The sequence below is a fragment of the Diplotaxodon limnothrissa genome, linkage group LG17, assembly GCF_057381915.1.
Source record: "Diplotaxodon limnothrissa isolate DT_005_m linkage group LG17, D_limnothrissa_male_GT1.1, whole genome shotgun sequence".
Taxonomy (NCBI): Eukaryota; Metazoa; Chordata; class Actinopteri; order Cichliformes; family Cichlidae; genus Diplotaxodon; species Diplotaxodon limnothrissa.
In genome coordinates, this window is record NC_140612.1 from 42,102,789 (window position 1) to 42,128,721 (window position 25,933).

At 43.2% G+C, this 25,933-nt stretch overlaps 1 protein-coding gene across 4 annotated transcripts in view; it reads left to right on the forward strand.

Moving 5' to 3' along the window:
• The window catches only part of LOC146615521 (pleckstrin homology domain-containing family A member 5-like), a 160,865-nt gene that overhangs the window by 74,325 nt on the left and 60,607 nt on the right, over positions 1-25,933 (forward strand). For 3 of the 4 annotated variants that reach the window (XM_085376055.1, XM_085376051.1, XM_085376053.1), the window contains exons 4-8: positions 2,670-2,753; positions 7,169-7,222; positions 15,491-15,665; positions 21,213-21,317; positions 23,236-23,308. In XM_085376055.1, the coding sequence (XP_085232181.1) occupies positions 2,670-2,753; positions 7,169-7,222; positions 15,491-15,665; positions 21,213-21,317; positions 23,236-23,308 (491 nt within the window). The remainder of the gene's footprint in view (positions 1-2,669; positions 2,754-7,168; positions 7,223-15,490; positions 15,666-21,212; positions 21,318-23,235; positions 23,309-25,933) is intronic. The other variant, XM_085376054.1, reaches the window with a different exon arrangement.

Genomic DNA, 25,933 nt, shown 5'->3' on the forward strand with positions numbered 1-25,933 from the left:
GAGACATAGACACAGACACACACATAGACACACACACACACACACACACACAGAGACATAGACACAGACACACACATAGACACAGACACACACACACACACACACACACAGAGACATAGACACAGACACACACATAGACACACACACACACACACACACAGACACAGAGACATAGACACACACACAGACACATAGACACACACACACACACACACACACACACACACACAGAGACATAGACACAGACGCACACACAGACAGACACACAGACACATAGACACAGACACACACACACCCTGCAGCACAAAGACTGCAAAGCGACCGTCGCAGTGATTCTACTGGAGCGACATGAACAGGTAGAAACGAGCCCTGCAGCCTCACGACTCGTCTTTTTCTTAACTGGTGAAGTTCAACGGCGACTGACTTCACTGCTCACCAATGACGGCTGATTTGACGGCGGTCCTGGGCTGGGATTAGCTGCATTTTGTTGACTTGTTTACTTCCTTTAAGAGTGTTTCCAACAACATGTAAACTGTGTAAATTTGTTTCCAAGTGACAGTGACTTCCACCTGTTGTCCACCAAATTACAGCTCAGTACAATGAAACTGCACATATTTGGCCTGTGAATTGGGACGTACTCAGTGATGGCAGATCTTGAAGGTTTGTTTGTTGTCGTCTCAGTCAAAGGTCAGACGAGAGAATGAATCAGAATCAGAAAGACTTTATTTATCCCCAAGTGGCAAATAACAAACAACAGAGCAGCATGACGTTGAAGATCAGAACAATAAGAACAGGCAATAAGAGTGAGATAATAAATACACATTATGGGGCCAGTACAATGGTGCGGTGGTTAGCACTGTTAGCTCACAGCGTGGTGCAGGTGTGCTTGTCCACACCTGCAGTGACTGTGACTCAGTGGGGTTTACACCAGAGTTGTAAGGCAGCAGGAATATAACGCTGAGGAGCAGATTTGTGGCCCTGTTGGTCTCCCTGTTGTTGTTATTATTGTAGGTCTTTTACCTTACAGTATAAACTGCTTGGAGGCAAGTGTTGCTGTGATTCAGCACTTTATAAACAAAATGAAATTGGATGCATACAGTGAAATGAATGAACCACCGGCTTCATTATTTCTAATAAAATAAGCTGACTTCAGCAGAGACGGTACGTCACAGCACATAGAGATCATCCTGGCTCCGTAGCATTCGTGTTGTACCTCGTCAGTCTCTCGCCATTAGAGCAGTTCCTTCTTCCTGTGTGGAAACACTGCACCACTAGATGTTTCACCGTCAGTCTGGATCCTGGGTATCGAAGATTCGAGAGGTCCCTCATCCTGTCCACGTAACCCCTCCCACTGGGTGACCTGCGTTGTAGCATCCCAGCAGCGCCCTGTTTCTCTTGCCCACTGATGCCGTCTTGTTCCAGTAGCCTTCTCATCAGTGTGTCCTGTTTCCTCGGCACCTGACGGCTTCGTTTTTGTCTCTCGCTGATGTCTGAGGTAGGCTTGGTTAGCATGTGTGTAGTATTACCACGACGCTCTCCAGCTGCTGCTCCTGCACTGTCGACTGTAGTGCCCACAATCCAAAGTGGCGAGTTCTAACCATGTTAGTAAGATGTCCTCTGTATATGAACTATTTCAAATGACCTGTCAGTTACACACACTGTGCTCATGCTCACTTATCTTCTGTGGTGCTGACCAGACCTGTCAGCTAAGTGATGAAGCTCCACAGCAGGACTCCACGCTGGTAGCTGGCAGTGACACCAAGCTGCAGCTGTAGCAACTCTCTGCAAGTAAACTAAGAGTGTTTTAGATTCTTCACTAACTGAAGGGTCTTACAAAGAACAAAGTTCACTTTAACCTGATGGTGCTTCCAGCAGAAATGAATCTTAAATCAGAATCAGAATACTTTACTGGTCTCCAGGGGAAATGCTACAAAATGTGAGTTTAAGCACTTAAATAAATGGTTCAAATAACTTTGCCATGAAGACACTTTTAATGTCTTAACATCACTCAGAAATTACAACTAAGACGTTAAAGTAACTTATCTTAAATAACTGGTTGTTGCAAGGTCAACATAACTGCAGCAGCGACAGGATGATAATTATCATCTCATTTTGTATTTTCTGATACAGCTCTGATCACTGGTTGTTGTTTACTAGTCATGACAATTTGCATTTGATCAAAGAAGGTAGCATTGTGCAAATGTCCTGTTTATAATGTTGGGCACCTGCAGTCAGCTGAGACTGAAGAAGTCACCTGGTGATGATGATGGTGGAACGGTTCTCCCACTGAGAACGTCCAGATGAACCGAACCAACCTTTGGGATCTACGTACCTGCATGACGGAGCATGCATCGAGACATCATGCTGATGTTTAGCACCACACACTGTTCCAGATGTGTAAATAAGTGTGGTGCTGTTGTTCTGCATGTCAGTGTCTGCAGAGAACTGTTTTCCTTTTCTCCTGATACATCAATAAAACGATGGCTGATAAGTTTGATTTGTGACTGCATGTCTTTAAGTCACATTAGATTTAAAGCCTCTCCTTGCTGTGATGGGTAGGTCAGGGTACCCGTGGACAGGTCACCACTCTCTGAAGGTTTAGATCGAAATCATTTTCTATGAATTCACTCACACTTTGTTTTCCTGTCTTTCCTTTTCTCTCTCTGCAGCCACAATGAGCGAAAGGTGACCTGTAAGCACCCGGTGTCTGGGTTCCCCTCACAAGACAACTGCATCTTTGTGGTTAATGAACAGTAAGTTTCTCTGCACTGTCACACGTACACGCAACATTAAATGCGACTGATTTCTGTGCTGATTTCAAAGGTCAAAGGAAACTGTTAGGAACGGGTGCAGCTGTTATAGATGTGCAGATGTGACCGATTCTCACACTTCTCACACTTCTCAAATGCATGAATCACTGATTTCTCTCCAGTTTCCAGCCCTCCGTGTTTACAAGGTTTGACTGTTGCACGTCACTTAGATCCACATGTCTGATTTCCTTTGCTGTTGCCTGTGTGTGTGCAATTGTTTGTTTTTGCCAGCTTTGCTTCAGAATCATAAAATAGCAACATAGACAGTCGTAATAAAGAAGTGACTTTCTCCTCTCCAAGGAACAAAACTAGAGATTAACAATAAAAAAAATCAGGATAACTGAGCTGAAATTAAATTTAGGGATGGAGCTTTTTTCTCTGTTCTTGTGCAGCTGACACACACACACACACACACACACACACACACACACACACACACACACACACACACACACACACACACACACACACACACACACGTACGTTACTTCTAAGTTCACTTTGGCAGGATCTCTCTCGCTCCTTTTCTCACTCTCTTCTTCTTCCTTCCCAATTATCTCCTGAGTCAAGGTAGCAGTTAAGGATGTGTGTGTGTGTGTGTGTGTGTGTGTGTGTGTGTGTGTGTGATGTAAAATTATGTTAATTAGGTGCACAGAATGTGTATTTTTAAACCTGCTGAAAACAGCGGAGGTGAGAAAGTAAGAGGGAACGAAAGGTGTTAAACTGCTAATGAGACTTTCACCTTGTTCCGCACTGATGATGATGATGATGATGAAAGTGAAATATTCCTCCTTTTAAGTTCAGTCCAAGTAAGTTTGCTGATGTGACCTGTACAGTTATGACTCCTGGCTTTTGTGGATCTAATGTTCCTTTGGTGCACTTTGCCAAACACTCTGTGCTGCCACAGCCATAAAAGGCTGGATGCTTAGTTTGGCTCTCGGGTCGAGATGAGCTCCTTGACAACAGCAAAGTTCATCATGAATAATTCTAATCAAATATAATCAAGCATAAATCAGTCAGTGTGATGAATGAGAAAATGTAACCTCTGTAATGGAAGTTTTTTGGAAGTGCAGTTTAATTGATTGCTGAGACACACAAAGTACAGGATGTGTAAAGAGTAGGAATGTGTGCATGTGTCACACATGTATGTGTGAGTGTATAGAGGTGGAGGAGCAAGTTCACCAAGAATAAAAGCTGAGGCAGCAATTTTCCTCTCCAAGTCATTCCCAGGCTGTGCAGCACACAGTGAAGTGAGACAGCGTTCCTCCAACACCGCCGTGCTACGTACAACAATCAACACATGAAGTGCAGTTGTGCAAAGTGACCAGACACAACAGCGCAACAGAAAAGTGCAACTTCTTAATCAACCAAAGACCCAGACAGACTTTTAATTCATTTGAAAGCCTGATGCTCAGCCTCGTCCACCCCAGCTGTAAAACTCAGAAACCAGTCTTGTTCTCATCTATGGTCCACCTGGGCCTTACACAGAGTTTCTCTCTGATTTCTCAGACTTTTTATCTGATTCTCAGCTCATATAAAATAATTATTGTGGGTGATTTTAACATCCATGTAGATGCTAAGAATGACAGCCCCAACATGGCATTTAATCTGTTATTAGACTCAATTGGTTTCTTTCAAAATGTAAAAGAACCCACCCACCACTTTAATCACACTCTAGATCTTGTTTTAACATATGGCATAGAAACTGAACATTTAACAGTGTTTCCTGAAAACCCTCTCCTGTCTGATCATTTCCTGATAACATTTACATTTACAATAATTGATTACACAGCAGTGGAGAGTAGACTTTATCACAGTAGATGTCTTTCTGAAAGCACTGTAACTAAGTTTAAGAATATAATCCACCCACTGTTATCATCTTCAATGCCCTGTACCAACACAGAGCAGAGCAGCTACCTGAACGCTACTCCAACAGAGGTCGATCGTCTTGTTAATAATTTCACCTCCTCACTACGTACGACTCTGGATACTGTAGCTCCTGTGAAAACTAAGGTCTCTAATCAGAAGTACCTGACTCCGTGGTATAATTCTCAAACACGTAGCCTAAAGCAGATGACTCGTAATCTGGAGAGGAAATGGCGTGTCACAAATTTAGAGGGTCATCATTTAGCCTGGAGAAATAGTTTGCTGCTTTATAAGAAAGCCCTCCGCAAAGCCAGAACATCTTACTATTCATCACTGATTGAAGTAAATAAGAACAACCCCAGGTTTCTCTTCAGCTCTGTAGCCAGGCTGACAAACACTTTGTTTCTTTAATATTTCCAAATGATTTCCTGGTTTCAGTTTGGTGTTCAGTGTCTTCTCTTTTTAATCTCCCTCCTTAAAAACTGTTTGCAAGCACATGTCCCCATCATGACTCTTCTTTCCATCAGCAGAGCCCAGGACCACAATACAGGAAGTCTAGGCCAGCTCTCTCTTTAAAAACTCTGATCCTGTGAGTATGACCCAGAAGGCAATGCAGAGTTCAGATGGAGCCTACATGAGTGAGGGAGTCTCCCACTTCTGTTCCCACTTCACCTTTGCAGGCCCAGCCTCTATAAGCCACATTCATGACAGCCCTCTAGATTGGTGCACTTGTTGTACCAGGGTTAATTTTAGGGGCCTCAGGGCTCTGTTAAATTTAAAGGGTTGAACTATAAGAGCTATTTACTCTAAAATGGGTTAATACTCAAATGATAATAACAGTCACAAAATAACTAATTAACCTACTCTAACGCTGACTTCGATCTCATCTCGGGGAGGAGAGAGGTTGGAGTAGAGACTGAGCACGCCCTGGCCACCGTCGCCTTCATCTCTGTGTCCCGTGCTGAGGAAAATAATCTAACAAGAAGGCAGGATTCCCTGAAAATTCGATCCTTCGGGAATACAGCAGGACTATAAATCTGCTCACAGTTGGGAAAAGCTGCAAGAAGCTGGAAACATGTAGATCCGTTCCAAACGATTCTCATGTTTCCTAATTTTTCTGATCTCGTAATCTAGGGCGTGTTGGGTGCCCCGAGCGTAATATATTGACGATTTGTCATCTAGCATGAAATGTTACGCTTTGGGAGTGAGAACGTGTTGACCAATAATGTCTCTGCCAAGTGCTTAGGCTCCACCCGCCTCTTCTCTCACTGTCTAGACATCCAATAACGTTCCTTAAGTAAAGTCATGTGATGTGCAGCCACACCCTGTCATTCTTTTCCCCACATACTTGATTTTAAAACGGAGTTTAAACTTTGCCATCCCTATGAAAGGTCAAAGTTGAATCACGTCTCCAGACACAAAATCGAGACATCTATGATGTTAGAGGAGCATGAGCTCAGACTCGGTGCCATGTCCCCCAGCTCGTCCCGCGTTGCTGCAGGGGGTCTTAGCATAGTCCCAGGGTGGTGGCATTTCCCTGACCTTGTCCTCCATCCCTGGTCTTCAATGCTGCTGCATGTCCGCTCCATCTCCTTGGAAACAGGAATCCGTGGCCCAGTAATACACATGGTCTATCCGTCTCCTGCATGCTGTGGTTTCAGGTGCAATCAGGGTACCTGCAGCAGTTAAAGTCCAGACCACCCTGGCATTCAACCACAACTCAGAGAAAGCAGCTCCTGGCTCTGTCATCCCTCCAACAAAAGATGCTCCAAAGTGATATATGTAGCAGTCAGGGCAGCTGGTAGCGAGAGCCTTCATACCACACGGTGTACAGCGCGCCTCCAAGGGAAGCATGGTCATCAGGGTCGATCTGGTCTGAGTCCCGTTCTCTCTTTCTGTCTCCCCTTTTTTAATTCTCTGTTTACGAAGGTCACTTCCTCTGCCCCGCCTCCATCTGTGCCCCTTATCAGAGAGGCTGCTCCTCCCTTTTTTTCATTACTGATGCTAATCTATGGCAACATAATCATTCTCATTCGGATGTACCACACACCTCTGCAGCTCTTGCTTTTATCGGTGCTTCAAGTTTTCGCCCGTCCTGTCACGTTCAGCTCACATCTTTCTCTGATGTTTTGCTAATAGTTTCACATTTTCATCATCCTAACGAGTTTAGATGAGTTTTTAAGCTCTGACCGTGTTTGACACATTTGTCTTTTTAGTTCCTCTGTCTGTCCGCAACTATTCACTTGTTTCATTGTACAAACGATATAAAAGGCATGATGAGAATCTGAAAGAATCAGGGTGTGTGGGGCTAACAGGAGGCTCTGAATGATTGTGGGACTGATCAAAGTCAAATCTGATGTTCTGGAGAACAAACATCTTTTATTTGTTGGTTTATTTGACTATAACTATTAAATATTGCATAATTGGGTTTCATTGTTGAGTTACCGCTTTGATTTAATGTGATTCTGTCTCCCTTCCTGTTCTGTTTGTAGTGTGAATTGTGGAAAGTTTGTCCACCCTGAGAAACCTGTAGAGGCTGTCACCAGGTAATGAGCCCTCATGTCAGTGGACGAGCTGCTTTGGCTTCAGCTTCTCTTTCAGCCTTGTTGCTTTAAAACCTTTTGCTGCTACTTCAGAGCACATGTTAAACGCTCAATAACAGCTTAGGCGATGCTCAGCACGTTCCTGTTGTACAGTGAACTATGCGTGTAAATCACCAGCAAATCATTTTATTTCAGAGGAGCAAAATTCAGTAGTTAATGTATCATTTTTTGTTGTAATAAACTGAATTTGGATTTTATGAATTGTAGCTTTCTTTACTTTGATGCTAGCTTATATTTGTTAGTGTTAACATTAACGCTAACACTAGCTGACTGACTACACCAGAGGACAGCCAAGCTTTAGGAACTAAATACATCCTAAGCTCTTAACATGATGGATTCTTTGTTAGTGAAGCACGATTGTTTGGGGTAACCTTCTTCATGGGTTATTTCGTGGTTTGTGTGATGGACCGAGGTGAAAAGCAGGAGGAGTCCCATAAATATTAAAAGAGGGTTTTATTTAACCCAAAGAGTGATATTTACAAAAAGGATAAATGTCGAGCACTGAGGACTGAACTCAGGCAAACAAAATGTGGACTCGACAAACCAACAAGGGCTTATATAATGGCTGATCAGACCACTATGACTCAACACAGTCACAACCAGTACAATCCAGTTTGTTAGTCAACTAAACACCAAAGAAGAAAATCAAAAAACACTAGACTCTGAATTCAAATACTGAGTTAAATACAAAAGCTCGTTTAAATAAAGAAAATGCCCCCCCGCAGGAAGTGGTGGAGCCCTTTATGTATTGAAGTGCTCTAAGCCTGTGGTCTGGCAGCTCCCAGGGATCATGGCAGGTAAAAGAAACGAGGGTTAGTCCCAATCACAAACCAGTTGCCCCGTGGCTCCGGCTGCTACGAGCAGCTCCTCCTGCGTAACTATCTTATGTTGCATCCTTTATTGCAATCTGCACATCAGAAATCTTGTAATAAGTATTTGTAGGTTATGTATCTCTTTTTGCAAGCTGAGACTTATTTGCATCTCAGTGTCCTGCAGACCTTTCATTGGTCAAAGCTTTGTAACTTTGTGAGAAATACTTATAAATGTGTTAATGCTTATCTCATTTCATAATCTGTATACATTTAAATACACTGTTCATCATTTACTTTGACTTTTTAAATGATAAACAGGTCCTAATAACTTTTACTTGATGGAATACTTTTAGAAATTGTTAAAACTTACATAAAATATAAAAAAAAAAGATTTTGATATAATATATAGATAATATTTATATTATATAAATACATTTAAAAATTATAATGACAGACTAACAATTTTGTCATTAAACATGTTATATGTGGGCTTATAATCAAGACTAAAGCATTTATATTCATGTTTGTAAATGATGTACTATGGAGGACTAACACTGACTAATGCCTTACTAATGCTTAATACTGTGTAGTTATTATAAGTCACTTTCATCTGTGTACAGTGTGCACATCCTTCAAAGTGTGCCACAGTCTGCCTTCTGTGCTGGATAATTGGCTGTAGTTCTGACCAACTGTCAGACATTCGTACCTTCGTCCTAACAAAGAAACAGCATAAAGTTTTGGATTTACAAGGAAAAAAGATTTAAAAAAGACACAAAAGATAAGGATTTGTCAAACGTGTGCCCATAAGAGCCTTTAAAAAATTCTTCATACAAACAAATTGCCGGGCAAAATGGAGCAGGACAGGTCGCGTTGAAACCAGAGTCAGCAGGTTGTCAAAGCAGCCAATGAGAAAGCACAAAGCTCTGCGACCTTGTTAATCTTCCCAATAACACAGCAGTTAATCGTTCTTCTTTGGTCTTTAAATTTAGGGCAATCTAACTGGTTAAAGTCAACTATGCTGACACAAAAAGTAATGTCTTTACATTTATGTTGACTGGCTCTTTGCACTGCTCTCAGAAAGAGTAACCCACACCGATGCATGTCCATCACCTGGCTTTGTTTTTCTCTCCAGCTTCTTTAAATCCCCTGAGAAATCGTTTTCTCCTGTTTCTGCCTCATGCAGATATTAACCTTGTGCTAACACACACGATTCATATTTGTTATGATTTGTGTCTCCTACAGCTGAGAAAGTTAAAGTTGAAATAATGCTGTATAATACACTGAACAAAAATATAAACGCAACACCTTTGTTACTGCTCCCATTCCCCATGGGATGGACGTAGAGACCTAAAATTCATTCCAGATACACAATATAACCATCCCTCCCAAACAGTGGTCACAAATCAGTCCAAATGTGTGGTAGTGGGCACATCTGCTATATTGAGATAATCCATCCCACCTCACAGGTGTGCCACATCAGGATGCTGATCTGACATCATGAGTAGTGCACAGGTGTACCTCAGACTGCCCACAACAAAAGGCCACCCTGGAATGTGCAGTTTTTTGCGCTATTGGGGGTCTGGGGACCCAGAACCGGTCAGTATCTGGTGTGACCACCATTTGCCTCATGCAGTGCAACACATCGTCGCATGGAGTCTGTCAATTGTGGCCTGTGGAATGTTGGTCCACTCCACTTCAATGGCTGTGCGAGGTTGTTGGATATTCGTGGGAACTGGTACACGCTGTCGTATACGCCGGTCAAGCACATCCCGAACATGCTCAATGGGTGACATGTCCGGTGAGTATGCTGGCCATGCAAGAACTGGGACATTCTCAGCTGCCATCTGCCCTGAACAATGTGAACCATGATTCATCCGTGAAGCGCACACCTCTCCAACGTGCCAGACGCCATCGAATGTGAGCATTTGCCCACACAAGTCTGTTACGGCGACGAGCTGGAGTCAGGTCAAGACCCCGATGAGGACGACGGGCATGCAGTTGAGCGTCCCTCAGACGGTTTCTGACAGTTTGTGCAGAAATTGTTTGGTTGTGCAAACCAATTGTTCCAGCAGCTGTCTGGGTGGCTGGTCTCAGACGATCTTGGAGGTGAACCTGCTGGATGTGGAGGTCCTGGGCTGGTGTGGTTACACGAGGTCTGCGGTTGTGAGGCCGGTTGGATGTGCTGCCATATTCTCTGAAACGCCTGTGGAGAAGGCTTATGGTTGAGAAATGAACATTCAATGCACGGGCGACAGATCTGGTTGACATTCCTGCTGTCAGCATGCCAATTGCACGCTCCCTCATTGCTTGTGGCATCTGTGGCATTTTGCTGTGAGACAAAACTGCACATTCCAGGGTGGCCTTTTGTTGTGGGCAGTCTGAGGTACACCTGTGCACTACTCATGATGTCAGATCAGCATCCTGATGTGGCACACCTGTGAGGTGGGATGGATTATCTCAATATAGCAGATGTGCCCACTACCACACATTTGGACTGATTTGTGACCACTGTTTGGGAGGGATGGTTATATTGTGTATCTGGAATGAATTTTAGGTCTCTACATCCATCCCATGGGGAATGGGAGCAGTAACAAAGGTGTTGCGTTTATATTTTTGTTGAGTATATTTAATACATTGTAAAACTCTTACTTGCTTTCAGTGATTGTGTGGATTGTGAGTCTGTGGAAACGCACACGCTCTTGTTGCTGAAGTTGAGGAAACTCAGTTTGTGATATAGTGAACCTGTTACCTGCCTGTTATACGTGGTGCAGTTTTCTACTGAAATAGTGCATTTAGTACATTATGTCTGTTTTTTGTTTGTTTGGTAACTACCATGTTATAAAAGGATAGAAGAGCTTCAGATTAAGGAGCTTCATCCTCCTGAAAATTCTTGCAAATTCATCCTGTGTTGGCTCGTCCACGTATCACGTCTTTGCCTAAACCTCTGAGTGCTAGTCAGGTTTGGAGTATTATAACCTGCCCCCAGATGAGCTTCTTGTGAGCTTCCACCAAGCAGTTTAATATTATACTCAAGCAGTAATGTCACAGCCCTGCCTTTGGTACAAAAAGAGTTCTTGACTATCTGTGTAAATTTGGTCGAGCAGGTTGTCTTCAGCTGTGCACGGATGGGTTGATTGTATGTGTCGACTGCTGAGACACCTCGTAGTTGGAAGCCTGGGAAACTTTTTAATGGTTTCATAATGACTTTGCTTGGCTGACACATGCACCCTGTAGGGTTTCATTACTGTTGCTTCTGTTTTAAGTTCTGTTCAGGTTTGAACTGTTGCCTTGATCATATCAATTCAATTCCATCGTTATGAGAAGAGGCCATAACAGACTTAATTGCATTGTTTTTTCTTTTTCCAACACAAATGCATTAGTAATTGATTCCAGATACCTAATTTGCTGGGTCTTTTTATTAAAAGTTAAGCCATTGCTTATAAATCTCAACATATCAACAAAGTATTGCAGTGGCATGCTTCGAGCACAGGCCGTGATCCCTCACTGAGCTGATGAACACTATTTGGGCACATTGAGACTTTTTCTGGTACTCATTTCAGCAACAGTTTATAGATGAGAAATCACATTCTAATGATAATTACAATAATTTGCTATACATCATACTATTATGCTGTGTAAAAGAAATTTATAATGTATGTAAATGTAAATATAGTATTTGCCAAAAAGCAAGAAAAATGTTTTCACTGGTTCTCCTTAAATTATCTTTTAGGCAAATCAAAACACTGATATGATTTTGAAACATCACAACAGTCTAGTGATAAGTTATTCAGCTGTGTCGCAGTGCAAAAAATAACTCCTGATGCTGATTATGAGCCACAAACCAAAGTAGCTATCATGTGTGGATAATTATCTGACTCAGGTCAGACTTTGAACACTCATCACACAGCTGACTGCAGGTTTACATACATTTTCGTAATGACTGAAATGGCAGCACTGATTAACAATGGGCTGTGAGGTCACTTTTATGATCAGTAATTTGCAAACTGTCATGACGATTGATAAATGACCACGAGTACCATTCACAGTTGGGGAATGGCTGAAGTCACAGTCTAAGAAGGCTAACCTGCCACGTTTCATATCCTCCCTGGTGAATTTGATGTGTCGGTCCACCGAGTTAATGAATTGTGGTACGTCCTGAGATTTGATTTTCACCCAGGTGTCATCCACATTCCTGAACCAATGGCTTGGTGGTGTTCCAGGGTGTTTAGCAAAGCCCTCTTTTCCACTTCTTCCATGTACAAATTGGCCACGAAACTGAAACTGAAACTGGGGAGCCCATGGCACACCCATGTTTCTGTCTGTAGAACTGACCCTTGTATGTGAAGTAGGTGGAATGAGACACAGTTCAAACACACTTGGTTGATGCTGAGAGCGGTCCTGCTGCTGAGGTTGTGGTCATCCTGTAATCTGTTGTGTTCTGGATGTGGTGTTCAGAGCTGCCCACCAGCGGGTTGAGGATCGAAGCCAGAAACTTGGAGATGTTACAGGTGACCGAGTTGATCATGCAGACGATCGGTCTTAAAGGTGCTCCCTGTTTATGTATTTTCGGTAAACCATACAGACTTGGTGTAGACTCTCCTGGGTACAGCCTGTGGTATGAGGTCCGGTTAACAGCCTTGTCCTGTTCTAACTGCTTCAGACAGTCTATCACCCACTTCCTGTAACCACTTCCTGGGTCTCGTTTCAGGGGCTCAGAAGTATTCTCGTGATAGTATTTCTGGTTAAAACTGTGCACCTGCCCTCGTCTGCTGGAAGGAGGATGATGTTGTTGTCATTACTCCAAGCTGATGTTGGATGCTGGGGGCTTTGCATTGCTGAGACAGGCTGAAACTTCCGTCTGTAGCTGCTCTGCTTCCACATCTGCAATGTTGTTGTTTCGAATTGCTGTTTCTGTGGCTGTGATCGGTTACACTTGCGGGATTTGTCTCGGCGTCACTGCAAAGCTCAACCCTTTTGCAGGGATGTTTTTCTCTGCTTGAGTGAGTACACAACATTTTCACCCACATGTCCACATCCTCACCATCTTACAGTGCTCTGAATTCAGTCATTTCCAAAATCTCTGAGAATGGGACTCGTGGCCATTAATCAACAGTCATGACAATTTGCATATTAATGATCATAAACTGAGCTCCCAGCCCAGTGTTCCTTCAGTGCTGCTGGTTTCAGTCATTGTGCAAATGTCCTGTTTATAAGGTTGGAAACCTGCAGTCAGCTGAGACTGAAGACGTCACCTGATGATGAGGAAACGTTTCTCCCCTTCCTTACCTGGATGATTGAGCATGCATCAAGACAAAAGTACAGTACTTGCATGGTAAATGATACAGACTGTAACTGATGAGCAGTATTTCCATTAAGAATAGATAGATAAGGAGGTGATATAAACAGTTAAAAAGATGAGTTAGACTTGTATGAGACAGTAAATGTTGCTTTCAGGAGAGATAAAGATGGCAAAGGATGTGTTGTGTGTTGAGGGATAGAGCTTAAACCCCTAAAGTTATGTCTTCAGAGACTTAAGCATTATTTAAGGGTCTGGCAGTGTTCTAGCACTACTCACTGAGCAGGACCCAGTAGAAACTGTGTGGTGTGTGGCATCAACAGTAGAAATCCACAGAACACAGATCTGCAAGAATACCAACTGGAATCACGGAGACTTCCTTTGTTCTTATGTGTGAAAACAGAGTTTAGTTGATGTGCTTTGCTTAGAGCGATCGTGGCTCAAGAGTTGGGTGTTCGTCTTGTAATCAGAAGGTTGCCGGTTCGAGCCCCGGCTCGGACAGTCTCAGTCGTTGTGTCCTTGGACAAGACACTTCACCTACCGCCTACTGGTGTTGGCCAGAAGGGCTGATGGCGCGATACGGCAGCCTCGCCTCTGTCAGTCTGCCCCAGGGCAGCTGTGGCTACACCTGTAGCTGCCTCCACCAGTGTGTGAATGTGAGAGTGAATGAATAGTGGCATTGTAAAGCGCTTTGAGAGTCTTGAAAAGCGCTATATAAATGCAATCCATTATTATTATTATTATGCTCTGTTGACCTTGGCACTCGGAGACCTTGAGCTATATTTTCCTCTCAGTAACTCTCTCCACCGTTCTGCAGCAAAAAACTTTGAGCTGGTTCAATTTGACAGGCTAAGTTGGCCGATTAAATTGGGTGGATGTGGAGGCAAATAACAGAGGTGAGTTGAACACACCCACGCACACACTCCAGTCTTCTTTATCTCTGCTTCCATCACCCTCGTTTTCCCTCTCCTCTTGTGTTCGTTCAAGCTACTCGTCCTCTCCTTCGTTCTCCTCCTCTGTTTAATTGTGCCAACAAAGTAAGCGTGTTATTAAGAGAGTGAAGATGGGATCTGCTCGGTGAAATGTGCTGTTAGTTGATTGGCTGGCTTCAACCTGTGGAGACTGATTGTTTCTGACGGGCAACGTTTGTGTCATCTTAAGCTCTCATCAACTTGAAAAGATCACTTGCACCTAAGAATCTATTAAACTAACAACAATTAACTAACTAACAATTCCTTCTAGTATTCTAAGTACTTCACACTTCATTTGAATAAAACTTAACTGTCTGTAATCGGCAGGAAACGTGATTTCTAGCTGGGAAAGGTCATCAACCATTCTTATGTGGCTTAGATTTTTATAGTGTTGGGGATAAGGAGTTGTGTCAGTGTGAATCACTGATTTCTATATTTGTCTGTCCTTTTTCACTACTATCCTCTGTTGCATGTCACTTAACTCTACATTTCTTATTCCTTTCCCTTTGCCTCCTCTCTCTGTGTGTCTGCTGTTTTGTGTAGTTTGTTTTCGGCAGCTATGCTTCACAAGCACAAAAATACCTTTGAATGTTTTGTCTCCTTCTCCTCTACCTGCCAAAAACTAGCTATGTATCAGAAATGGGACATCGACAGTTGTGATAAAGAAGATACTTTCTCCACTCCAAGGAACAAAACTAGAGATTAACAATAAAAAGTCAGGATAACTGGGCTGAAATGAAATTTAGGAATGGAGCAAACTTGTTAAAATAGCTGCTTCTGCAATAACTTGGCCTACTTTAAGCAGGTTTGCATGTCTAAAATCTGGCTTAATACCTCTTCTGGGACCTCTCCTGTACCCAGATGTGGTAGGAGACCTTGTCAGCAGATACTTTGTAACCAGGCCGGCATGCTGGTAGAGCATAGTTCAAAGGCTCAGTACCTGCAACAGTGGTCACAGGGGTTTCATAGCGCCTTGAGACGACTGTTGTCATTTGGCGCTGTACAAATAAAATTGAATTGAAAATATAGTAAGTGTAGGTAGGGGTCACGACACTCCCTCTATTGTACATTCTTCTAAAGTGAAATGTCTGAATCCCTCGTCTGTGTCTCTCTGTGTTTCGCCTTGTGGCAGATCGGCTCCCAAGTCTTCGTCGGAACAGGGAAGCAGCAGTGACAAGAAGGAGCGTCCTATGAGTACCATGAGTGAAGCGTCAAACTACACAGGTGGCTCCGATTACAGCACCTTCACTGGCAGCCCAGCCACCACAGTCACTACTGCCATTACCAGTTCCACCTCATCTACACGGGTTAGTCTTTACCTAAACCTCATAACAAGAGTGAGCCACACTGACTCTCATCAGCAGAGGCAGAAATGCTCTTTGTGCTGTAAATTCAATCAGTTATTTCAGTGGAGGTCACCTGTGCTGTCGATGAAGAAAAGAAAATAGGCAGAAACTTTTAGCTGTAACTCGTCTTTTTTCTGCTTTTTTGATGCAGTAAGTGACTTTATCTCCACTCTGAGTCATTTCCTGTATTCTGTAATGAGTTAGAGTAACAGAAAGAATAATGTGTGAAAGTCTAAATAAAAATGCCTCATTCCTTTGATTTTAACGACATTTTAATTCATAAACACAAAGAAGAAGACGACAAGTGGTGCACTGGGACACATTGTGTCCACCATGTTGAAACCACGATGTAGAGAAGTTAGACTACAAAAGGCACGTCTTACATGTTCCAACCCTAAGCCATCAGCATATGTCTTTGTAAGTGTATTTAAATTACTCACACAATTTACCTCGAATTGCACAAACCCTAACATCGAAAAAATGTCTTATTTTGCAGTTGTGATAGTTTCTACTAGGAGTGTTTCTTTTTAGGAGATGTTATCAGAACAAGTACATAACTGACACTTTGAGTCCTTAAACTCCTGGGGGAGCAGGCAGCTGACAGTATTACCAGAAGTAATAAATTCACTGTTCGAACTGCCAATAGCAGCCTCCACTGGTTGACCAGGCTAAGGGAGCCAAAGGACCGGCTTGCCCAAAACCACCAAAAACGGATGCCCTCTCCAGGAGATCCAGTTGTCCTTCATGTTCCTATATGGTTGCAGGTCCCAACTTCTGCAGCCTAGAAGTGGAAGTGGACCATCCCATCATAACCCCTCCATTTGAGTTCGATTTTATTTGAATGGCAAGTAGAGGGAGGTATGTTGAATGGGGGCAGAGGGCTCTGACAGTACCCATGGCTGACTAATGCCAGGACTGACGTGTTCCCCGTAGGGGATGGTGGTAAATAGAAAATGGACTGGTTCTTATATAACACTTCTACTCTGAGCATTCAAAGCACAACTTACACAAGTTGCCTCATTGTTACACATTTGCACAAACACTTCTTTATGTTCTTTGTATTTAGTGCAGTCTATCTGACATTCACACACATTCAGCAACTTGTGGTTAATTTCTTGCCCAAGGATGTTTCGCATGCAGACTGGAGGAGACAGGGATCGATTGGTAGGTTGGCTAATAGGTCTACCTCCTGAGCTACAGCCATGTTGGCAGTAGCAATGATGCCTTGACTAACCCAAGTATCCACCGGGTGACTGAGTCACTCATCAATAGTCTGTTCAGTGCCTGGACCCAGAACAGCTAATGTTTACTGGTGCAGACATAATCTCAGTGTGGGGATGGATCAAGAAAGGGGTAGGTCGGCCACCCCCGGCTGATCTAGTAGCTTGTAGCCCCACCACCAAAGCTTACTGGTTGTACTGGAAAAGACTGTATCTAAAAGAGCAAGATGTTTGATGGCCAAGTTGGGGGTCACTTCACCAGCTTCTCGTGTTCCTTCTTCCTGATGTTGCTGTCATTGGGAACCGCTACATCGATCACTACGGCCGTCTTCTTCTGTTTGTCTACCACCACTATGTCCGGTTGGTTAGCCACCACCATTTTGTCCGTCTGTATCTGGAAGTCCCACAGGATCTTAGCTCGGTCATTCTCCACCACCCTTGGGGGCATCTCCCATTTTGACCTCGGGACTTCCAGGTTATACTCGGCACAGATGTTCCTGTACACTATGCCGGCCACTTGGTTATGGCGTTCCATGTATGCCTTGCCTGCTAGCATCTTGCACCCTGCTGTTATGTGCTGGATTGTCTCTGGGGCATCTTTACACAGCCTGCACCTGGGGTCTTGCCTGCTGTGATAGACCCCAGCCTCTATGGATCTTGTGCTCAGAGCTTGTTCCTGTGCTGCCATGATTAGTGCCTCTGTGCTGTCTTTCAGTCCAGCTTTGTTCACCCACTGGTAGGATTTCTGGATATCAGCCCCTTCCTCTATCTGCCGGTGGTACAAACCGTGCAGGGGCCTGTCCTTCCATGATGGTTCCTCGTCTTTCTTGGGTTTCTGCTGCCTGAGGTATTCACTGAGCATTTAGTTCTTGCCATCTTCTTGATGTACTCGTGGATGACCTTATTTGACCTTATCGTGCATTTTGCACCGAGTTGTTGTTTTATGTAGTTGCATAGGCTGCTGTTTTTGTGTGAGAGCCTCATTTACAACCAGACTCTTGTTAAGTTAAATCAGGGGTGTCAAACTCATTTTACATCAGCCCACTTTGACCTTAAGTGGGCCGCTCCACTTAAGGTCAAAGTGGGAAAGGAGGTGAAACTCTCCTTTCTGTCCTTTCTGTCAAAAGGTACATATTTAACTGATTTTCTACATGATGAAGAAGCAGCTGCTGTGACAAAGAAACAATCTGTCTGCATGACTCTTTGGACTTAAACTGTAAGAAAAATTACAGAAAAGGCTCTGATAGACCAGACTGTCCACTTTTATTTTTGTTTTTTCAATTTTGTCATAAAAGAAAAAAGAAATTTCTATAGTAGAAATTGAAAACCAGAAACTTTTTGTCACGGTGATGGAACGCACTCAAACACAGACACAATTCTTAAAGACAAAACGTCTAATTTATTTACAAAGGGAACACACGAGTGCTATACATATATATCTGTAGTGAGTTGGGTGGGGGTCCAGGGCTCCAGGGAGAAGAGGAAAGGGAAACGCACCACCATTTTTCCTCCACTCACACTCGCTCGTCTTCGGCCACTAACGATGCCACACACAGGAATAGTGATGGCCCGCTTGAAGCTGAAGCTCCGGTGCTTCAGAAGCTCTGTGTCGAAGCTTGATTCGTTTGGCCAGGGTCACGTGATCAGTGACGTCCGAAGCTTCATTTAGAGCCTAACTGCTTCAGTGTCTGATTCAATGGTTAATAAGGAAGTGAATCATTCACGGGATTTGTGGAGTGTTTCATGGTGACAGATAGCGAACCACTGATTCGGAGGTTCTGTTGTGTGGGAGGATTTTGAGTTGATTTTGGTCAGTCGGGTGGGTTTTCCAGCTTTGTGTTCTGGCCGTTTGCTTTTGTTTTGTGCGTTTATTTTATCTGACAACGGGAAAAAGGTAAAATGTCAAAAATCTGCTTCCATAATATAAATATCATTAAATAACTTTAGAAAAACTCCCACTTGATTCTTTACATGTAATGTTGTAAAAATATATATTTTATTGTTTAATTAATCTGAAAATGTTAGTCTGCAAAATGTGCAGCAATGTAATCTATCTATTCTCTTTAGCTGATAGTTTGTGGGGCCCAGGTAGACTGTATAACTGCATCTCTAACAGTTTCTGTGCGCTCCAGCCTCCTCTGGGCCATGTGAAGGGATTTTCCTTAATGCAGGAGAAATTATCTCCACGAAAAGGAACAGGTTCGGCCATCAGAATCAGAATCAGAATGGGTTTATTGCCAGATGTTGAGGTTTACAACATTAGGAAATTGCTGCGGTGCTTCAGTGCAGACAATAAGAATTAAAGTGCTATGTAGAAAGAAAGATATGTGCATGAGATATACATGAGATATATACATGAGAATAAGAATTATGAGTGCTACGTAGAAAGATATATACATGAGTGCAGGTGGTGATCAGTGCCAAACATGAAATGATGCAGTGACACAGCGTAGGGTCATGTGTTAGTGGCGGGGACAGTCATATGGTTATTGTTCATGAGTCCAACAGCAGAGGGGAAGAAACTGTTCTTGTGGCGAGAGGTTCTGGTGCGAATGGACCGGAGCCTCCTGCCTGAGGGGAGCAGGTCAAACAGACTGTGTCCAGGGTGAGAAGGGTCAGCTGAGATCCGAGCTGCACGCCGCAGTGTCCTGGAGGTGTACAGGTCCTGCAGAGATGGGAGTCTGCAGCCAATCACCTTCTCAGCAGAGCGCACAACACGCTGCAGTCTCTGTTTGTCCCTGATAGTGGCTCCAGCGTACCACACGGTGATGGAGGAGGTGAGGATGGACTCGATGATTGCAGTGTAGAATTGCATCATCGTCCGTGTTGGCAGGTTGAATTTCTTCAGCTGCCTCAGGAAGTACATCCTCGCACAGTGGAACAAATTCTCTTCTTAAATAAAAATGAGAAAGGGTTACCTTAAATGCATCATGTTTTTAATTTGCAAGTTCATAAGCATTTTCCTTTTCCGTTTCACAATCAATTCTACCCCCAGGTCAAAAATATGTCTGGGAAAATGTCCCTAATATAATATTATTTATAAATATACCCGTCTAGCGATTAATTGCACAAGTGCATGGAGGCGGGACCTCACAGCAGAAGCATACTCCTTAATGTGTTGTACATTATTATATGTAATGTGGTGTTTTTCAATTATTGTATTTACCAACATCAAGACGACACAAGCAAAGAAAGACCACACCATGGTGCATGTTTGAACAAGGAGAGTTTACTGGTCAAAACTATTTATTAAACAAGTAAAACACATTTTTTTAACCACCAAAAAATACACGTTCAAAGCAACACAACAGCGGCCCAATATCAGACAGGACACCGCTCTGTAGAGTGAGCAGTCATAATGAAGCAGTTGGTTTTATTTTGTGGATTCAAGCTGCGCTTCATATTTTTGGCCACCAGATGTCACCAGAGAGGACTGTGTTGAAAAGCTTCGAGTAATGAACCGTTTTTCAATACAAGCTTCAGAAAGCTTCATTTGACCATCACTACACAGGAATGTCACTAGGGGTCCGCAAACAGGTCCGGGGGATCTATATACAGAGACGATGGGTAGTTTAAGCCAGCGATTTCACCTTAAATAGCAGCAGCATAATCACTACAGATCAGCAGCAGGTGGTGGCAATCAGCCCAGGTGAGTGGGCCAAAGGTGAGAGCCCAGTAACAAGCTCCGCCCAGGCAGGCAGGAGACAATGGGGAGGAGAGAGAGAAAGAAAAACACAAACCAAACCTGTAGCCAGTGTGGGCCAGTCAGAGAGACATGGGAGCGTGACACTTTTCTGTCATTTAATTGTTTATTCCTGATCACTCTGTTGTGTGAACGGCCATAAAAGAGGATTTTATCAGTAGGAAAAGCTGTAAAACTTCTGGAAATACAGTCAAAAGTCCAAAATGTCTGTTTGTGGTGAGCTGCTGTTAAAACAAGGTAAGAATTACAAACTGCTTCCAGCGCACGCTCAGGCCTGTGAGACTCAGTGAGACACTGAGCCATGACATCTCTGCCATTCAAACACACTTTGTATGTAGTTCATTTTATAGTAATATTTAATACTGAACTGTAAATTTAGTCTTTTTCAAGAAGGCGATTTTCACTGTAACCAGCTCGTAATTTTATAAATTCTGTGTACAGGTCTGCGGGGTTAATTTTTTTGGTGAATTGTTATTAAAACACTGTGTGCATTTAAATGTATCTAATGTTTTCTCTATGCAGCTGTTGTTACATGTTAGGCATCCAAATTCTCTACATTCATCATCTATCAACGTCTTTAAACAGCCTTCTAGGTCTTCCAGAAAAGTCCACAACTTTGGCAAGAGGTCCAACTCAATCAAGAGAAACCCCAATGCCCCAGTGGTGAGGAGCAGCTGGCTTTACAAACAGGTAATGAGGAAGGCTTATCGGACGTCGTTGAATTTGTGGAATTCTGGAACTGGATCTGGTGTCCAGACTGCCACCATATAGATGACTTTGTGTTGTCTCTGAGTGATTTCCAGTCAAAATGTTGCATGATTGTGTTGACTATTTCAGCAGTCAGTGGACCAGCTTAGTTTACCTAATGTAATAAAAATGTAATCATGTATGGGTCTGTACGTATTAAGGAGAATCGTTGCTGTGACCATTACTAAAACCAACTAGCTGATCTACAGCATGGCAGCAGTGATGACTGAGATCCTTGGCTACAGTTCAATTCAACTTTATTTATACAGCGCCAAATCACAACAGTCGCCCGAGGTGCTTAAACACGAGCAGCCACAAGGAGCAGTACCGTCCATGGTGAAGGAGAGTAGAGGCTAAGATCAAGGCAGCACAGAGTAGTTAGCTAACTGTAGCAACTGCTGAAAGGCGTGATGAAGAAAGGGCTGCCTAAGAAGTATTATGCTCAGTGGCACGGGGGAGTATATGAGAACAGCCCCACCAAGGATGGAGTTAGGGCATACTGAAATAACATATGATGCCTCTATTGATTCAGTGATCCACACCACCAGGATATACAGCAATGACATCAGAATATCGTTCAGACCGGAGAAGTGTATTTGGATGGTTGCAAAGAGAGCAAAGGTAGTCAGAAATGAGGTGATTGTACTACCAGAAGGCAACACTGACAACAACTAGAAGTACTTAGGAATTCTACAGGCAAATGGGGATCACAAAGAGGCCGCTAGGAAAGCTGCAACCATTAAAACCTGGCAGTCGGCACCTACGCCCTGCCTGTGTTCAGGTAACCTGCTGGGATAATAAGCTGGCCAAAGGAGGCTGACCACAGATTCCAAATATCTTTTCACAAAGTGACGCTGAAAAACGAGTTCATGCATTTGTTACTTCCAGGCTGGACGACTGTAATCCATTATTATCCTAAAAACTCCCTGAAAAGCCTTCAGCTAATCCAAAATGCTGCAGCAAGAGTCCTGACAGGGACTAGAAAGAGGGCATATTTCTCCTGTTTTGGCTTCCCTTCATTGGCTCCCTGTTAAATCCAGAATGATCAGGCCCCGCCCCTCCCTGAGCCTGGTTCTGCCGGAGGTTGTTTCCTGTTATAAGGGAGTTTTACCTTCTTACTGTTGCCTAAGGACTTGTTCATTGGGGGTCATTTGGTTGTCCCAGCTTTCTCTCTGTTATTGTGGGGACTTTACCTCATAAAATAAAGCAGCTTGAGGAAACTGTTGTGATTTGGCACTGTGTAAATAAAATGAGTTGAATTTTTCAGCTCTGCTGCAGCAAACACTACAGTGACTATGGACAGTTAGTAAATGGGAGTACGGTATTCCTGCTATGTGTCTTCGCCTCACTGCTACACACCACCCTGAATCAGCTTGTGTTTATCACTTTCTTTAAGTGTTGTGCCCCACGGAGCTCTGTAGTGGGTCAGTGTTTGCCTGGTTAGGGGACCTCTCACCATAGCAGTGAAGACTGAATAAAGCTTGATGACCCTCGTCAAGTTTTAGTCAACTCCACCCAGCAAACCCTTTCACTGCAGAGCTGATATCAGTGTGGCCAACGCATTATATTGCTGAAAGTACCAAAGACTTAAAACTTGTCATTGATGCAGTAATTAGGTGCCAGCGTCGGCATCACGAACAGAGCACAGGTCTTTGCTTCAGGCACCCACTGAGGCAAATCTGTCACTGCTTTATGAAGAGATAACAAAGAGGAGGTGATGGAGGCTGTTTAACAGGAAAGGCTGGAGAAGAGCCAGTTCAGACTTGAAGAGGAAGCAAGAGATGAGAACGTGTGTTTGAAAATAATAACGTTCTCTATAATTGTTATATTTTGTCTCACTGATGACCTTTGACTCATTCAGGACAGTACAGGCATGAAGCTGTGGAAGAAGAGGTGGTTCGTCCTGTCTGACATGTGCCTCTTCTACTACCGTGGTGAGGACACACAAACACACATGCATCTCTTCATGTTGGCACTTTAAGAAAAGTTCGAGGCTTGTCAACCGTGTGTACCTTCACACCTGTTTGCAAATATCAAGATGTGGAAGATATGCACTGTTTACATACGAGGCCTTTATTTCTGAGTAGTATAGCTGCCTAATGTCGTAATAAATATACAGCAAAGGTTTTGCACACTTGATTGTTATCCGTCACACGGCATCATAATGGTTTTCATTCAGTCTCTGTGATGGAATACTGTCCTCTCAAGATTGATTACAAGCGTGAGTACACCTTTCTTTAGCTCTACTTTCATTTCAAAGAATCAGTCTGTGGTGGTAAAAACGTTGTCATGGCCAGCAACTTCAACACGCTGACATAATCAATCATCCATCCATCCATCCATCCATCCATCTTCATCCGCTTTATCCGAGGCCGGGTCGCGGTAGCAGCAGCCTAAGCAAAGAGGCCCAGACCTCCCTCTCCCCAGCCACCTCCTCCAGCTTATCCGGGGGAACACCAAGGCGTTCCCAGGCCAGCCGAGAGATTTAATCTCTCCAGCGTGTCCTGGGTCTGCCCCGGGGCCTCCTCCCGGTGGGACATGCCTGGAACACCTCACCCAGGAGGGGCTCAGGGGGCATCCTTGTCAGATACCCGAACCACCTCAGCTGGCTCCTTTCGATGTGGAGCAGCAGCAGCTCTACTCTGAGCCCCTCCCGGATGGCCGAACTTCTCAATCAATCAATCTTTATTTATAAAGCACTTTTCATACAAAAATGTAGCACAAAGTGCTTTACATGGTTATAACGAAATACATCAACAGTTTTGTTGTACTGTTTTTATTACTTAGAGGTCACGTGTGGTGCAACATCACAAATTTAGAACTGCGTTCATAAAAGCTCCTCTTTCCTCCTTAATGCTTTCTGCACCTTCAGAGGGATTTTTCCATCTCCATAAACTGATGAATCAGCTTCTTCCAGGGTGCGATCGGCAGCTTACACGACAACCCGAGGGGAGAGCTGCATGTTGATTGGCTTTGCTAGCCAGAGAAGAGACATGCACAGCTTTCGGATAATAACGTTTTCTTTTTCCGTTTGCCTCCTTCTGGCTCTGTCGCTTTATTCTAAGGAGCTGCTTCAGGTTGAGATCTTGGAAATGTGGTAAATTATATTCTTTCTGTAAGGGCAAAGATGTTAATCATCCCTCCGACTGCAGAGCTCATCGAGATAAAATAAATTAGTGTATTTACATTTACACTGCCAATTTTGGTATTATCAGAGCGAGGCAGAGACGTCATTTAAAGACTTAAATCATAGTTTTCAGAGGTGCAATTTGATAAGCAGATCTCAGTTTATTCCCAGTGATTAGACATTAACTATTTATAAAGCTCATGTTTTAAGGTAACAGTAAGTTGCCTGTCATGTCAGTTATACCACGTCAGTTATTCTCTGTCAGTCTGCAAATCCATCACCACAAAAAAGCACTAATATAATCCAACAATGAAGTTTTCTTTAATTTCTTTAGAAACATAATGAAATCACTGAGCAGGTGATCTTACAAAGTCGTCCTTTTGGATCTGAGCTCGGTCTTCGACACCATCTCTCACACCCTAGCCTGGTTCCAGTTATGTCTCCTTGACCGCTCCCAGTTTATTCAACTGAAATCATCCCGCTCTCGTCTTTTCCCGGTCACCTCTGGTGTACCCCAAGGCTCAGTCTTAGGCCTTCTTCTCTTCATAATATACATCCTCTTGGTACCATTCTCCACACATTTGATTCCTCCCACCTTCTTCCCTTACAGAATGTCTATCTGAACTAAAATCCTGGTTCAGCTCTAATTTTCTCAAGCTTAATGAGGATAAAACTGAAATCCTCCCTATTGGCACCAAATCCAACCTTTTGAAGGCGAACCATTTCTCTCTCTCTATCGATAACTGCACAGTTTTCCCTTCTCCTCAGGTTAAGAGCCTTGGTCATCCTAGACAGTTCACTATCCTTTAAATCTCACGTCAATAATCTCACCTGCTCTGCCTACTTCCATCTACGCAACATTAACAGATTACATCCTTCTCTTTCCACCCAGCCTACGTCCATCCTTGTCCACAGTCTCGTTATCTCCCGCCTTGACTATTGTAATTCTCTCTTTCATGGTCTCCCCCCAGAATACCTCCATAAGCTTCAACTGGTTCAAAACTCAGCTGCCTGCATTACCCACTGTTTGTTAATCTTGTGCTTTTGTTTCTATTGTTCTTCATTTTGTCTTCGTTCTATTCACTGGTTGTCTTGAAAGGCATTTTTAAATAAAATGTATTATTATTATTAAAGTCATCTGTCGAATGAACATCATTTTATCATGCCACCAAATTTCCATTTAAAAACACAAGTATACTTTATCTTGATTAAGATGAACATGACATGGATCCGTGAATTAAATTTCATTCAGCTTTAATTAACTTGGAGTCCAAATTTAGTAAATCTGCCAGATTTAATAGATCCAACCAAAAATTGACACATCCAAAGCATCGTTGTTGTTGTTATAACTACTACAACCCATTTCTTTTTTTTATACTAAACTTTCTTCAGTTGTTTGTGTCCCACAAACCACAGAATGAATTAAAAGTTA